Source organism: Myotis brandtii, unplaced genomic scaffold (genome assembly GCF_000412655.1).
Source record: "Myotis brandtii unplaced genomic scaffold, ASM41265v1 scaffold1162, whole genome shotgun sequence".
NCBI classification, from domain to species: domain Eukaryota; kingdom Metazoa; phylum Chordata; class Mammalia; order Chiroptera; family Vespertilionidae; genus Myotis; species Myotis brandtii.
In genome coordinates, this window is record NW_005354021.1 from 454,431 (window position 1) to 469,588 (window position 15,158).

At 46.9% G+C, this 15,158-nt stretch overlaps 1 protein-coding gene across 4 annotated transcripts in view; it reads left to right on the top strand.

Annotated features, from left to right (window-relative positions):
- CDK15 (cyclin-dependent kinase 15) overlaps positions 1-15,158 on the top strand; it is a 93,705-nt gene that overhangs the window by 59,217 nt on the left and 19,330 nt on the right. For all 4 annotated transcript variants that reach the window (XM_014528803.1, XM_005858232.2, XM_014528809.1 and 1 more), the window contains exons 11-12: positions 10,238-10,286; positions 13,873-14,012. In XM_014528803.1, coding sequence (XP_014384289.1) covers positions 10,238-10,286; positions 13,873-14,012 — 189 coding nt within the window. The remainder of the gene's footprint in view (positions 1-10,237; positions 10,287-13,872; positions 14,013-15,158) is intronic.

Consider the following 15,158-nt stretch of genomic DNA (forward strand, 5'->3'; position numbering starts at 1 on the left):
AGGATTTAGAAATAACAGTGCATGACATTAGGCGATGCATTTGCCAAATTGGCAATTAGTTCCTGATGTGCGTGCAAAGCATCTCATTCCTGTCTCTTTGATGCTTGTTCCCATTGAGAAGGGAATGGAGTCCGCAGAGGCCTTCAGACGTTTAAAGGAATATCTGCTGAAAATCATGCCTGATTTGTGGCATGAGCTCAGCGGCAGGGACGCATCCGGGATTACCCCGGTCCGCCCAGCCCCGGGGAAGAAGGCTGCACAGGGAGAGATTTTCCACTCGAGGAACTCAGTGGAGACCTAAAGGCAGGAAAGCGGTACTAAAAGCCCGACAGGGACGCAGACTCCGATGGACTGTGGGCATAGGCAATGGAGCCTGCTCACGCCTAGTCCTTTTCAGTACGCCTGCTCTTTCAACCTCTGACCACCAGGTGGAAGCAAGAAATAGCAGGGACGGAAATAACAGGCGGGCTGACACCAGACAGCATTATCAGGGAGCTAATCTAGCCTTTCTCTCGGAATGTTTTCTTTTGACCTGAAATCCAGTGAAGCTTTGCTTCGTTGGTCACTACGGTGGGACAGATGATGATTAAAATCTAAAATGACCCTTGTCTCTATTGGGATGCTAAAGCGCTACCGTGCTTTGGGCTCAAAGGGTTTTGAGCAAGTCTCTGTGTGTTTGTTGTGATTGGCATCCGCTCAGTCACTCGACCTGTTAGCCAAGGGAGTTATGGAGATATTCAGTGGGCTGGACGAGGCGGGAGGCACTGGGGAGGGAGGTTTTAACTAAGAGCATCAACTCTCCCATGGACGGGCAAGTCCAAGCTCCACCTTGTATTTTCTGGAGGAAGTTACTTATTTCCCAGTTCCCTAATCTGCGAAATGGGGACAATCCTATCATTGGAAAAGTGTTCCCTGTGTGCCAAGCACAGGGCACACATAACTGCTAGTCCTTCCTCCTGCCTGCCAGGGCCCATGCTGGTGGGAGTACCACGATCTTACACCACAAAGCCAAGGCTTTCTTCCCGGTCCCCACAGAAGCATTTCTGAATGGGCAGGGGGCCAGTCCACAGCCAAATATTGTTCTTCTTCCACTAACCGACTAATCCCTGAGTCTCATTTTGCAGGGCTGTTCTGAGAAATAATTATTCATCTACATGGGAAATTATTCATCTGCATCTGCCATGGGACCTAATTTTTTTTTTGAGATATAATTGATATATAGCATCGTAGTTGTTTTAGGTGTACAACATGATGACTTGATTTATGTATATAGTGTGGCATGGTCGCCATACTAAGTCTAGTGACCACGAGTCGCCACACATGGTGCCTTTTAGTAGGTTCTCAACCAAAGCATGTGGTCGTTCTGTTTTCTACACCGTGTGGAGGTGCATCGAGCTGTGACTTGGTGACAGATGTGTGAGAGCTGATGCCATGCCTCTCTCTTGATGTTTTGCTCCCTTGCATTCTGGCTTCCTCCTCAATGTCAGGCTCCAGAACTGGCTCCAGAACTGAGTTTTGTTTTTGCTTGCTTGGGGCTAAACAGTGTTTGAATTTGCACACCCTAAGAGCTGACCTTCAGTTTCCAAACACTGACCTAAGTCAGTTTTGAGGGCCTGTTGAAGCTGACTGCTGGTGAAGGCTCCATTCTGCTTCTCTCCCTGCCCCGAGCTGTGGTGAGATGCCTGTCCACTCTATGGCCTCGGGCCTCTTTCCTGGGAGGGCCCTTATTATCTACATGCTACGTAATGGGTACCAGTAAGGGCGACTAAATCACAGATAACATTAGTGTCATCATCATTGATTTCACCCAAAGCATGGCATAGCGGAAAGAGTGCTGAAGTTTTCTACAGAGCACACCTGACCCCTTTTAGTGTTTCTAGTATTTTACACATGGCCCCTAACTGGCACATAAAGTCACAAACTATATGTTAAACTAGAGGCCTGGTGCACGAATTCGTGCACAGGTGGGGTCCCTCGGCCTGACCAGCAATCGGGGCTGATCAGGGCTATCTTGCCCAGTCCTCATTGGGGCTGATGGGATCGGCCGGCTGGGGAGGGACTGCGGGAGGGCTCCAGGGCATGTCCAGCCCTCTTGCCCAGTCCTGATTGGCTGGACCCAACCAGCAAGCTAACCTACCGGAGCGTCTGCCCCTGGTGGTCAGTGCGTGTCATAGCGACCAATCGGTCGGACACTTAGCATATTACGCTTTTATTATATAGGATGAAATCAATGACTAGAAGTTAGAGAACCTGGGTTTTAGTTCCCATTGTACTCTCTAAACGTCCTGTTCTGGCCCAATTGGTGTGGCTCAGTGGTTGAGCATCGACCTATGAACCAGGAGGTCACAGTTCAATTCCCAGTCAGTGCACATGCTCAGGTTGCAGGATTGATCCCCAGAAGAGGGTATGCAGGAGGCAGCCAATCAGTGATTCTCTCTCATCATTGATGTTTCTATCTCTCTCTCTCTCTCTCCCTCACTTCCTCTCTGAAATAAATAAAAACATAAATAAAGACCTGTTCTGCCTGCTTTGCCGAGAAAGCATATGTAACTTATCATTCACCTTATTACTGGATAATAATAACCACTGTTGTTAAGCACTAACTATGAGTTAGGCACTTTACATACACCATTCTACTCTGACTTACAACAGCCCTATCAGATGGGGACAGTATTCTCATCCCAACGGTATAGAGGAGAGAGCTGAGGCTTAGGGGTGTGTGTGTGTTGCCTAGAGTCACCTCACCAGGGAGGGGGTGACCCAGAACACCCAGGTCTGTTGGACTCCAAGGCAGCGCTCTGACAGTTTGCCACATTACCTTCCAGCCATCAAAGGGCAAATATAATGATTTGGTAACAGAACAATGACCCAGACCGGGGACCAGCTCAGAACACTTTTCCAAGTCCATTTCTAAATGATTATGTCCTTCCACCCAGACTGGATTTTGGAATCTGTGAGATTGGCGACATGCTTCTGGATTGTGCTGTGAGTGGAGTTCCTACCCTGAGACTCCAGCAGCCACCCCACCCCCACCCCTTGCTCCAGCTAATGAAGCCACTGGCGCTCTCCAAGCTGTGAACCCTGATTGGGCTCATTACCATTGCACTCTGAGCACTGCCCAAAGCCCCTGGGGAGTTACTATTAACGTCTTTATTAACCCGTCCCCCAAACCAGTCAGTGAAATTCATTTAGATACACAGCCCACTTTGATCTTCATTAATAGTCTCTTCCAGTTTCTACATTTATTTTTAGTTTTCTCATCTTTAATTTATTTGGTGGCAATTATTAGTTTTTATTGAGGGGGATTAGATGATCTTAAAGTAGTTAAGATGAGGAAAAATTGCAAATGAGTGAAAGCAAGTGAAAAAACATTTTTTTTCAAGTTACACCCTGCTATGTTCCTTCCTAGTTTAAGAAAAGGAGCCTTAAGTTTCTGAATATCATGGAACTAGCTCAAGCAGGAGGCTCCTTCCCCACCTTCCTGGCCAGCGCCTGTGTCCCTGATCTCTGTAAGACACAGAGCAGGATGCACATGTGGGCTTTCTTCAGTTACTTTTTTGCACTTTAAGAATAAGGTTTAGTAAATTTATTTCATTTTAATTTTTTATCCAAGCATCAATTTTTCATCCATTCAACAAATATTGTTGAATGCTAGGTGTTGGGACTGGGAGATTAAAGAATAAATAAGACATTGATACCTGCCTTCAAGGCACACAGTCTGAGGGGGAAATATAAACAACACAATGTGGAAAGTATTAATATAGCCACATCCCCTGGGAACCTCTAGGAAGACTAGGAAAAAGGCCCCTTGTTTTGTCTGGGGAATTCGGGGGCTGTTTGAGAGAAAGGCCTGAGCTGGGTCTCAAAGACGACGAAGTAGGCTTTTCCCAGGTGAACAAGGGGAAAGGGCATTCCAGACAAAGGACATTGACACAGAGGACTAGGAAAGCAGGTATATGTGGTAATGTGCCAAGCAGGTAAACTGCTCAGGGAAGCTAGAACGTTGGTTTTGTGGTGGGACATTGCTATAGATTGACCTAGAAGGGTGAATGGGGACTAGATGGGGAAGTGCTTTGTAATCACCCCAAGGATTTGGGCTTGACCAGTAAACAAAGAGAGCCATTGGATGACTGTTCGAAGGCATGTGATATGGAAGGATTTAAATTTAGAAGAACTTGCTTGGAGACTATATGTCGAATCAGTTGGCCAGAAGCAATGTGGCAATGCTCTAGATTCTTGAAGACAAATAGAAAGTCTCAACTAGAGCCATGGCAAAGGATGAGGAACGAAGGGGACAAACCTGCAGAGCATCTGGGAGGCAGAGTGAGGGGGAAGTTCTAACTGATTGGAGTTGAGTTGTGAAGGGAAAACCCGTCTGCAGTGGGCAAGAGAATGAGAGCTCCACTCACTGTCACAGGAAATAAAGGGGGGGAGACATAGATTTGTGAAGAAGGTAATGCATAGAAGGTTTGGATATTCTGAGTTTAAGATATCTGTGAAGCCACCAAATGGAGATATCTAGAAAGCAGTTAGGAAAACAAGCCTGTGATTACAAGAGTCCAATCTAGAAATACAAAATGGAAGCCATCTGCTTAAAGTGGTATGTGAAGCCCCAGATGTGAATTCATTTGCCCAAGGGAGAGTGTGTAGAGAAAGAAGACTATGATGGAACCCTGGGGGACCAGTACTGAGGATCAGCCAGAGGGGGAAGGGGTCTTTGGAAGCTGAGAAGGAGTAGCCAGAGGGGCTGGGGAAGACCAGGAGATGATGATGATGATGATGATGATGGTAAGGGTAATGTGCCGCAGAAATTGTATGGCCATAAGTTCTTTGAGGGGAAGGCCAGTATCATTTCTGTGTATCCTCACTGCTGAGCACAGTGCCTCCCTGGGGTAGCCCTTAAACATTTTTGAGACCACAGGGGAATGGTAAATGTTGTCAGATGATGCATTATTAAATACCATAAACATCGAATGGCATGGTCAAGCTATAGCTTAAACATCATTTGCGGGGCAGGGGGGGTGGTGGTGGTGGTGGACAGACATTAAACATGGTACTGTCCTGGGAAAAGATGAGAGACCCCTGGCAATGCCATCCCCTCCACCTCTCCATCCACCCACAAGGAGTAAAGCCTGGCCTCCCTGGCCTCTACCGAGACCATTGCCTTAGGGGTAGGCTTCAGAGGGTGGGATATTTTCTTAGAATCTACAGGAAGATTTGATGCAGTTAGAAAAGTGATACACCAGAAGCATGAATTGGAGTGCCAGGCTCAAATGCCAAGGAGCACCCTCCGTGAGAGCACTGGCTTTGGCGTCCTGATACCCAAATAGGAATTTAAAGACTGCTAATGCAAAGTGGCAGAAGAGCCTAATTTAGAGTCCTTGAGCCAAAGACCAGGGGAGCTTCTAAGCCAGGTCACTGAGGAAGAGGGAAGCAAGCAGTTAGGAGGGGTGAATGTATGCATTTGGGGTGGAGCAGAGCTACAGAGACAGGAGAAGAGCTGCAGATTTCTGTGGTGCAGTTTTAAAGTTACTGCTTGAGAGATAGCGAATAAGGCTAACAACATTATCAACTACTTAAATATATGGTATCTCAAGAATGCATTGTATTTGGGAAACTCCAGAGGTGTAGTTCAGTGGACAGCTATAAGATAACCTTAGGGTGATTGTGGCAAGACTTTAGTAACTAGAAAATGTTTTACCTGGAGGTAAGACTCAAAATGATCCTGGTGATGTTTTATCAATCAACCAACAAATCTCTGTTGACTAAGGTCCCTGTTCTTGAAATGAGCTTTCTTAAATGTTTATGAAAAAATGCATTATCTGATTATGAGAGCGACAGTTCTGCCATCATTTTAATTTTACTCTATTTAGTTGGGAAACTTAAAGTTCAGCTTTTTAAGTTTCCTTTGGCAGCTTACTTTGCTTTTCCTACCTCGAATGCCCATTGAACCCCAATGAGAACTCTTATAAAGAGAACTGCAGAAAGAGGAAATGGAGAAAAATCTGCTCTAATGATTTACTATCATCTTTGGTAGGAGAAGGGAAATGCGCTGCCTACAGACCTATGATTTTTAGAGACAACTGAAGCCAGAGTAAGAAGACTGTCCTTAAAATGGTGGTGTGTACAATGCCTATCTGTTTGTGGATCATTCTCTCATTGATCCCTTGCAGCTTAACTACTGGGAGGAGAAATCAATAAGAGAGAAGCAAGGTCATTCAACATCAGGTTATTGCATAGGAATGAGAAGGAAGGCTAGGAACCGGCATTGGGCTTTGGCTGGGCTTCATAACAGCACCCTGGCTGACTCTGGACACATCAATCCCTCTATCTCAGCTCATGCAGCTACCAAATAGATGTGGGAAGAGAGTCAGGTACCATCTATGCAAGACAGGGAACCTCAAGTTCAATGTTATTACATTGCCTCCCTGTGCAACTCTTACAGGTCATCTTTCCTGGGAGAATTTATGGGAACTGATTTTTCCCTTATCAGGCTTCCTCTTTCCCATCCTTGAAAAACATATTTTATGTGTCAGACACTATGTTCCGCAATTTTTATATACATTGTTTAATTGAATCCTCCCAAGAAGCTCAGAGAAGTGTGTGGGAGTCACTGGTGAGTGGTCAACCCTGGCCTCCTTGCTAGGCCAGCCTCTTCTGCCTCACGTTTGCCACACTGGAAACATCTGGAGACCATTAAAGACAATAATAACAACACAACAATGGACCGATGCGGGGCCCGCCCCAGGCTCGGTGAATCAGACTCTCTGCGGTGTGGAGCCAGGGCTTCAAAACTCTCCCAAATGGTGGATGCTAATGTGCAGCTTGGCTTGAGAACCATGCTGTTAGCCCATGCTAGCTTTCCAAAATGAGAAGGAAAAACAAGAAGGAAAAAGGAAAATGCATAAGACTAACATTTACTGAGCCCCTACTACACACCCAGTGTGTAATCTTATCTAATCCTCCCATACAACGGGGTAAATTATTCCCATTTTACAGATTTGAAAACTTTGGAGTTACTTAACCACAGAGATTAAGGAATTTACCCCAAATTACGGAGTTTATAAATGGCAGAAAGGTGATTTGAGCCCGGGTTGTGTTCATGTTACTACACCACATAGCTAAGAAACATGCCTCTGGCCCACACTGAGGACTCAAGAGACATCAAGCCAGGCTTATAAGAATGTAAGCTTGGAGCACAGGAGAATTTGAGTAGAGTGCAATAGCAAGTTATAGAGGGTTTCCAAGGAGAACAATAAGGTGGAAGTACCTGAGAGGAGAGAGAAAAGCATGGTGCATCAGACAAGAGAAAGAGCAGAGGCAAAGCATAAGGAACTACTTCTATTACATTCACTACCTGAATTCTCACAGCAACCCCGGGCAGTAGGAACTATAATCATTCCACTTCTGCAGATGGGAAAACTGAGGCCCAGTGAGGTTAAGCAACACCTGCAGGTTACACAGCTGGTAAGTGGCACAGTGTGGATTCCAACCCCAGGTCCAGGGTCCTAACCACACACAGTTTACTCACCGTCACTTTTCAAAGGAAGAGTAAGAAGAAGAGCAGCAAACAGGATTCATTTTGTTTAATGCTCTGGGGCAGACACTGTACATTCATTATCTCAATGAATCAGTGAATTCTGGGAATCACTTCATCCTTGTGGAGAGACTATGGCCTCTAATTTGAGTCAAGGAAGCAGGCTGGCCAGGGTTAAAGTATTTCACTTAAGGTCTCAGTGAAACTGAAGCAGCAGTTCCATACCCTAGGTTTAGTGTTCAAACCCTAATTCAGTTTACTCCAAACCCATGTTCCACAAGAACAACACTAAAGTTAGAAGTAGCATTAAAATACAAAGGGTCAACAAACACGGCACGTAGGGCTCTGTGTATGGAAAAAACAGACCGTGGGAGAGGATTGAAATGGATTTCATTAGGAACAAGGAAATATTTTAATTTTGTTTGGTCAGGGAAGAACTGCAAATAGCCAGCAGAAAGTGATTTGGAAATAAACATTCGAAACAAATGCCAGATATTCTTATCTTCACTGGTTATTGAATTTAGGCACAATCATCTTACCGGAGAGTAAATAACCTGTATGTGCAAGGGCTTCCCTTAGTGCCTACCTGTGGCTGTGAAACGCCAGCAGAATGGTCACATTTGATTGCATCTGACCTTGAAAACTTGACTTCAGTTGCGTTCTTTAACCACTCCTTTCCCTCTACAACGTTTAGCACTATATATATATATATATTATTGATTTCAGAGAGAGGAAGGGAGAGGGAGAGATAGAAACATCAATGATGAGAGAGAATCATTGATTGGCTGCCTCCTGCTTGATCTACATTTCATTTTTAATTGAAATTACTTTTGAAGCCTGACTGGCGTGGCTCAGTAGTTGAGCTTCGACCTATGAACCAAGAGGTCACAGTTTGATTCCCTGTCAGGGCACATGCCCAGGTTGTGGGCTCGATCCCCAATAGGGGGTGTGCAGGAGACAGCCGATCAAGGATTCTCTCTCATCATTGATGTTTCTATCTCTCTCTCCCTCTCCCTTCCTGAAATCAATAAAAACATAATTTTTTTTAAAAAAAGAAATTACTTTTGAAGTTTGAAAAGAATATGTGATTTTGATTAAAATAATAAATTTAAGAAAGTAAACATGGAGGGAAGCCCGTGTGTAACCACCATCACTGGTGCGCAGCCTCCCAGGTCATTCGCTGTGCACATGCAAACATGAATTTGTCAGCATTAGCAAAATCGGTTCAATTCTTTGTTGGGTAAACAGTCTTGGTGTTTTCCATTCCTGCAGGAGCTGGAAGAAGAGATCTCTTAAAAACCAAAACAATTACATTTCAGGCCCAAGAAAAGTACAAGGCGAAGACATCGTTGTAAATGGGAGTTGAAATCCTCTTTTCTCACTGGAGTGGGAAACAGAGATTTGATAGGAGAATCAGCTCATCTCCCCTACAGCTCCTTTTATGGCCCTTACATAGAGGAAGCATTCAATTAGTATTTCCTGAAGGAATTTCCCTTTTATGGTGGTTTTATTTTGGGCTAAATAGTGTCAATACCAAGAATAATAGAAACACATGTATACTCACGTAAATGTTATAAAGAATGCTCCAAAGAAAATTACATATTTTATAGTCATCCATTTTGGATCATTCAAGCCAGGATCCACTTCCATTTTTCCTGCAAGTAATATATAAAATTAGCCCCGTTACTTTTGACCTCTTTTGAGACTTTGCCCCATCATCATCAGTCACATGACTTTTCATGCGAGCAAACTTTGTTCTCTCCGATGAATTATAAGCTCGGAGAGGGTGGGCCGACTTCCTTTGTGCTGTCCCAGCACGTGGCACATGCTCTGCACACAGTCAAGGCTCAATCAATGTTGGTTGGCTTTACAAACTATAATAAGTTTGCTAGGGCTACCATAACAAAATACCACAAACGGGATGGCATACACCACAGAAATGTATTATCTCACAGCTCCGGAGGCAGATCTGAAATTGAGGTGTGGGCAGGATGGGTTCCTTCCGAGGGCGCTGAGGGAGGGTCTGCTGCAGGCCTCTCCTGCGGATGGCTGGCTTCTCCGTGTGTCTCTTCAGGTTGTCTTCCCATGTACATGTCTGTCTCGGTGTCCCCTGATTTTAAAAAATGTTTTTATTGATTTTTGGAGCAAGAGGAAGGGAGAGGGATAGAAATAACGATGAGAGAGGAACATCATTGATAGGCTGCCTCCTGCACACCCCCTACTGGGGATGGAGCCTGCAAATCGGGCAGGTGCCCTGGTTGGAATGGAACTGGTGACTTCTTGGTTCCTGGGTCGATGCTCAACCCCTGAGCAACACCGGCCAGGCTCCAGTCATATTGGATTAAGGCCCACCCTAATGATTTCATCTTAATTAATTATATCTGTAATTAATTATATCTGTAATTAATTAATTATATCTGTAATTTTCCATATAAGGTAAAATCCTGAGGTGCCTGAGGTTAGGACTTCAACATATGCATTTGGGGGGAGAGGGGACACAATTCACCCCACAATAGTGACCTGACACAGAATCATAAAATATTCACAGTGAGAAGAGGCCTTCCACATCCTTTACTTTGCCTACCTGAACCCGGATTCCCCCTTCCTCCAGGCCAAGGAGAACATTTCGGATTTTAATATTTTTGGAAACAGGAGTTTAGGGTCGTTTCGCTTTGTAACGTGTCTGTGTGTGCCTTTCAGAATGGTTCCCACTGCTTAAACCTCAGAGCCTTCAGAACGTCTGGAACAGGTGAGTACCACCTTGGGAAGCAGGGTTTGAAGGGGCGTTTTCCCGACCTCAGTCCATGGAGCACCTCGTTCCGGGGCCCATGCCCCAGGAAGAGGCCTCTGGGAGAGCCAGCCACCTGGGAGCCTGAGGGTTTTTCTCTATGAACCATTTTACTTTCACTGCGTTTGGTCATTAAAATTGTTCTGGGCCCCTCCACCATGCCCGAGGCCTTGAGAACAGGGAGTGTTGGCCTGCAAGAAAACCTAGTGGGTTTATTATTCCCCGACACAGAGAAACCAAATAACATCATTGAGTGGCGATTGGAGGGGGGGCGGCTTGATTCATGGGGGTCATGCTTTCCCAGGCCCTCTCCACCCAGTCTCGGCGCAGACCAGGGCCGACTTTTATTACCAGCTTTCAACAAATCCCTAGTTTCTTTTGCAAAGTAAAACAGATAATAGCGACATTCCCGGAATAGTTAGCTAACTAAGCCGTGCCAGGCAACCTCCGGGCTAAGAAGAACTCAGTGTTTTCGGACAATGACCAATTACAATAACCAGTATTATTTGATCTGAGAGTAATTAGCCGAGGCTCTGTTCTTTTTGCTCCAGTGAAGAGGCAAAAAGGGCAGTGAGGGAAACATCAGAGACAGGGGAACAGGCTCAAATGTCAAAGAAAAACACACTCTCGCAGGTGGGGAGGAGGGGGGAGATCCCAACGGAACATTCCATGTTGTTCTTCCCTGAAAATGTGGTCGTGTTGAACCCAACCAAATTCCGTTTCATTCCCCCAGACACAGCGTTCACGCGCCTCAGAAAGCCTCCATGTGGAGTGCCTACCAGAGTGCAAAGAGTAGCGTAGGTCGGGATGTAGAGCCATGAATTAGCAAAGGATCTCTTATTGGGAGCCACCTCTCCCCCCACCCCCATAAGGATGTCCGCACACCCACACTTATTTTCAAATGCACTGCACCCCCCGAAAGTCCCTGTTGTTTTGAAGACAAGCTCCAGGGAACTGCTGTTTATCATTTCTTTCAAAAAGTGCGAATGTTCTCTGGCCAGCGTACAGGCCCCCCCCCGCCCATCTAGATAGATGTATTTTAGCACCGCCTCCGTGGCTTACACCGGGAAGACCAACATGAGACTAGCTCGCAGGAGGAGAAGCCTTCGTTGGTACACTTTGCCCTGGCCGCTGACTCTGCCAGCCAAGGAGCAGAGGGAGTGGGTGGTGGCGGTCATAGTGTGGAGGCCGAGGGACTGAGACCCATTCTGACACCAGTAGAAGCCTTGGTACAACCTTGTGGGAAGGGTGCGGGGAGGGTTAGTTCATTGAGGAGGAAAGTCCTAAAACAGAAGCCCTCCTGTCATCAATCAGGACCTACTCTCCTTTCTTTGAATTTTCTGGTAAGACTGGCCTGTTCTCCCCATGTGTCCCTACTATCCCCTGAGCTCCATCAGCTTTTCCTGGCTTCCCCAGCCATCGGCGTAAACAGCCTAAATAAGGCAGTATGCACGCCCTGCTCACACTAGTCCACAGCAGTCCTGCAGCCTTCCTCGCCTGCCTGGTAACAATTCAATTGTGAGGAGCTCACAGGTGGGAATGTGCGGAGGGAACAGAGCGCTGATTGGGGTGGGAGTGTGGAGGTGGGCGCCGATAGATGCATTGCTCTCTCCTCACTATAGCCACCTACCCACCCACCCCCTGGGAATTCACAGAGTGGGTTCAGGCCCCAAGTTTGGCACACATCCTTCCACCCTACAGCAAGGGTGAACCTAGAACCGTTTTCTCACAAGGTTTTCCCTGAATCTCCATCTGGAGTGATACCAGGCCCTAGTGATTCGTACCAGATTTCCCACTCCAACCCCATTTCATCAGTCCTGAAAACCCAAACCTGGACAGGGCACCCGTACCCACTAGCCCTTCTTCCGGCTACCAGCTACCGGGCAGGCCTCTGCCCAGGTTTCCTTGTCTTCTAATTGGCTTGGAAATTTGCAAGGACTGAGGATTTGCAAATGTTTCCTTTAAGTCTATAAAGCAATGACTCTTGAGTGTGAGGGTAAAGTTACCTGTTTGTAGAAACAGTTTCATGTCATGGGAATGAGACACCTGAAAGTGTATCATGTAAATCTTATGCAAAAATTAGGCAAATTAGGATTCTGGGCCAGGAGTCCCAGCATCCCCGCATCCTGGACGGGTGTCAGCTCTCTGTGCTTCAGGCTGGTAGGATAGTTGACATTAACTAAGCCCCACTATTTTTGCTTAGTTGGCGATTTGCATGGCCATGCAATTTAATTCTGAATGTCAGACATCAGCCCTGTGGTTAATTGCCTCCTGGGACCTGCTCCTGTGGCTTTCCCCTTGTAAACCCTTCTGCGGGCTCTAGAGATGGGTGTACTTAAATGACTGGCACTCGATTAGCAAAGACTTTCAAACATTGTAAGTAAATGGGAAGCATAAAGGCCCACAAGGCCTGGAGGATTAGCCCCTGCCACCTTCCCTGTCTTCAGATCTGTCCCCACTCTTTGTCCAGGCCACCCCACGGGCCTTTCTCCCCTTAAAGTCACTCCTCTTCCCTCCACCCCAAGATCTGTATGAGCACCACAGATCTCTGCCTACATCGCCTACCCCAGTTCCTCAGCCCTCAGCTCAAATGCCGCTTCCTCAGGGAAGCCTTCCCTGACCAGCTCCTCCCACTCTCAGTCAGGTACCTGGGCCTTTTCCTTCACAGTTGTACTCGCACGTTTGTCTGATAATTTATCTAGTGTCTGACTCCTCTGCTAGACCAAGCTGCCAGAGGGCAGAGTCTTGCCTGTATCTCTCAGAGCCACGCATCTACAACACATAGTAGCTGCTCAACTAATGGATTTCCTCATCTCCAGCTTTGTAATTCAACATCAGGCCAACACGAGGCTCTGTCCTCACTGTAATTCGGGTACTTAACTATGTCTCTTTCCAGGCTCCATCTCAGGGAGAACCAAGAGAGCATCTTGCCTCAGGACCCTGGGAGCTGAGCTTCAGACGCACTGTACCTCAGGGTGTTTTCCACCCGAGCTTTCATTGCTTCTCTCCCTCCTCCCCCGGCAGGAGTCTGTGCTTGCTGCCCTGGGAGCATGTTTCCAGTAGGGCTTTTCTGCCGTGTCCCTCAAAGAAGAGTCCTTAATTACATATTTCTGCTTCTGTAATTATAATTCTGGATCCTTTATGTATACACTAGAGGCCCACTGCGTGAAATCGCATGGCCACGCTCGCAGCCCTGCCCACCTGCCCACTGCCGCGGGACCCCAGACCCCCCTGCAGACCCCACCACGCCTCCTGGTGACGGGTCGTTTGGTCGTCTGGGTTTTTATAATACAGATGGTGCCAGAGACACTATGGAGGCTGGCGGGGGAGGTGGGTGAACGATAGAACACAGATTTTCCCTTCCTCTTAGTAACAGGACAGGTAAGAGCTTCCGTGTGGGGGTGATTTTTCCACTTGCCATCAACGTTACTAATCCCAGGAAAATTCTGTTTGACACACCCTTTTCTTTACTGTTCTTCTTTCCCCGTTTATTTTTTTGGAAGGGAGTTCTCTAGAGAAACTCACTTTTTCTCCCCCACGTTTTCAGGTTGGGCAGGATTCCGGAAGCCGAAGACCTGGCCTCGCAAATGCTGAAAGGCTTCCCTAGAGACCGCGTCTCCGCCCAGGAGGCCCTGGTCCATGATTATTTCAGCTCCCTGCCATCTCAGCTGCACCAGCTTCCCGACGGTGAGTGAGCGTGTGTGTGTGTGTACACACGTGTCCGTCTCGGTGCGAAGTATTTCCTCTGAGCCCTGGAGAATGATAGACTTGACAGCCAGAAGTGAGCTTGGAGATCAATTAGCCCGGGAGAAGCAAGATGGGACCCATCTCGCTTGAGTGTTGCATGAGATTCTCTCAGACTCAAAGGCACGGGAGGATTGAGGTGACACAGACCTCCCTGTGATGATCCAAACATTTCCCACCACACACACTTACTCTGCGAAACTGGGTGAGACGAAAGTTGCCCTGGAGCTGCTTGCTTTCGCGGGCATCTGCCAGGAGCAGCAGAACCAAAGCTGCTAACAACCCCGTCTCTCTCCACAGAGAGTAAGATGAGAGGTGACATGGATATGTCAGAGAGGAGGCTGAGCGGGTCTTGATGGGTGATCTGATGCTGCCAAGGGAAGTACCGAGGCGGGCGCCAGGGGAGGGGAGCGTCCGCCAGGCCGGAGGCCCATGGGAAACACAAGTTACCCTGAAATCAGCTTAGCTGCCGGGGCCTGAAGTCATCCTCCAAATCTGCAATCTGCTGAGGGATCATGTGGCCGGAGCTCTCCTCGTGTTTCTCCGACTGCGGCCAGGAAGGGCTGCGCAGAGGATGTGGGCGGTGCGGTCATGCCCGGCTGTTGGGGGGGGGAGGGGGCGGACTAGCCTTAGGTGGGGTTTCTTTGGAAACACCCACCATTCAACTGTAAGCAGTTTTTAGGAGTCCTAAGCTGGAGAGAAGAAAGCTAAGAAGAAGGGTCTAGGACAGTGATGGCGAACCTTTTGAGCTCGGCGTGTCAGCATTTTGAAAAACCCTAACTTAACTCTGGTGCCGTGTCACATATAGAAATTTTTTGATATTTGCAACCATAGTAAAACAAAGACTTATATTTTTGATATTTATTTTATATATTTAAATGCCATTTAACAAAGAAAAATCAACCAAAAAAAATGAGTTCGCGTGTCACCTCTGACAAGCGTGTCATAGGTTCGCCATCACTGCCTTAGACAGTGGTTCTCAACCTTCTGGCCCTTTAAATACAGTTCCTCATGTTGTGACCCCCAACCATAAAATTATTTTCGTTGCTACTTCATAACTGTAATGTTGCTACTGTTATGAATCATAAT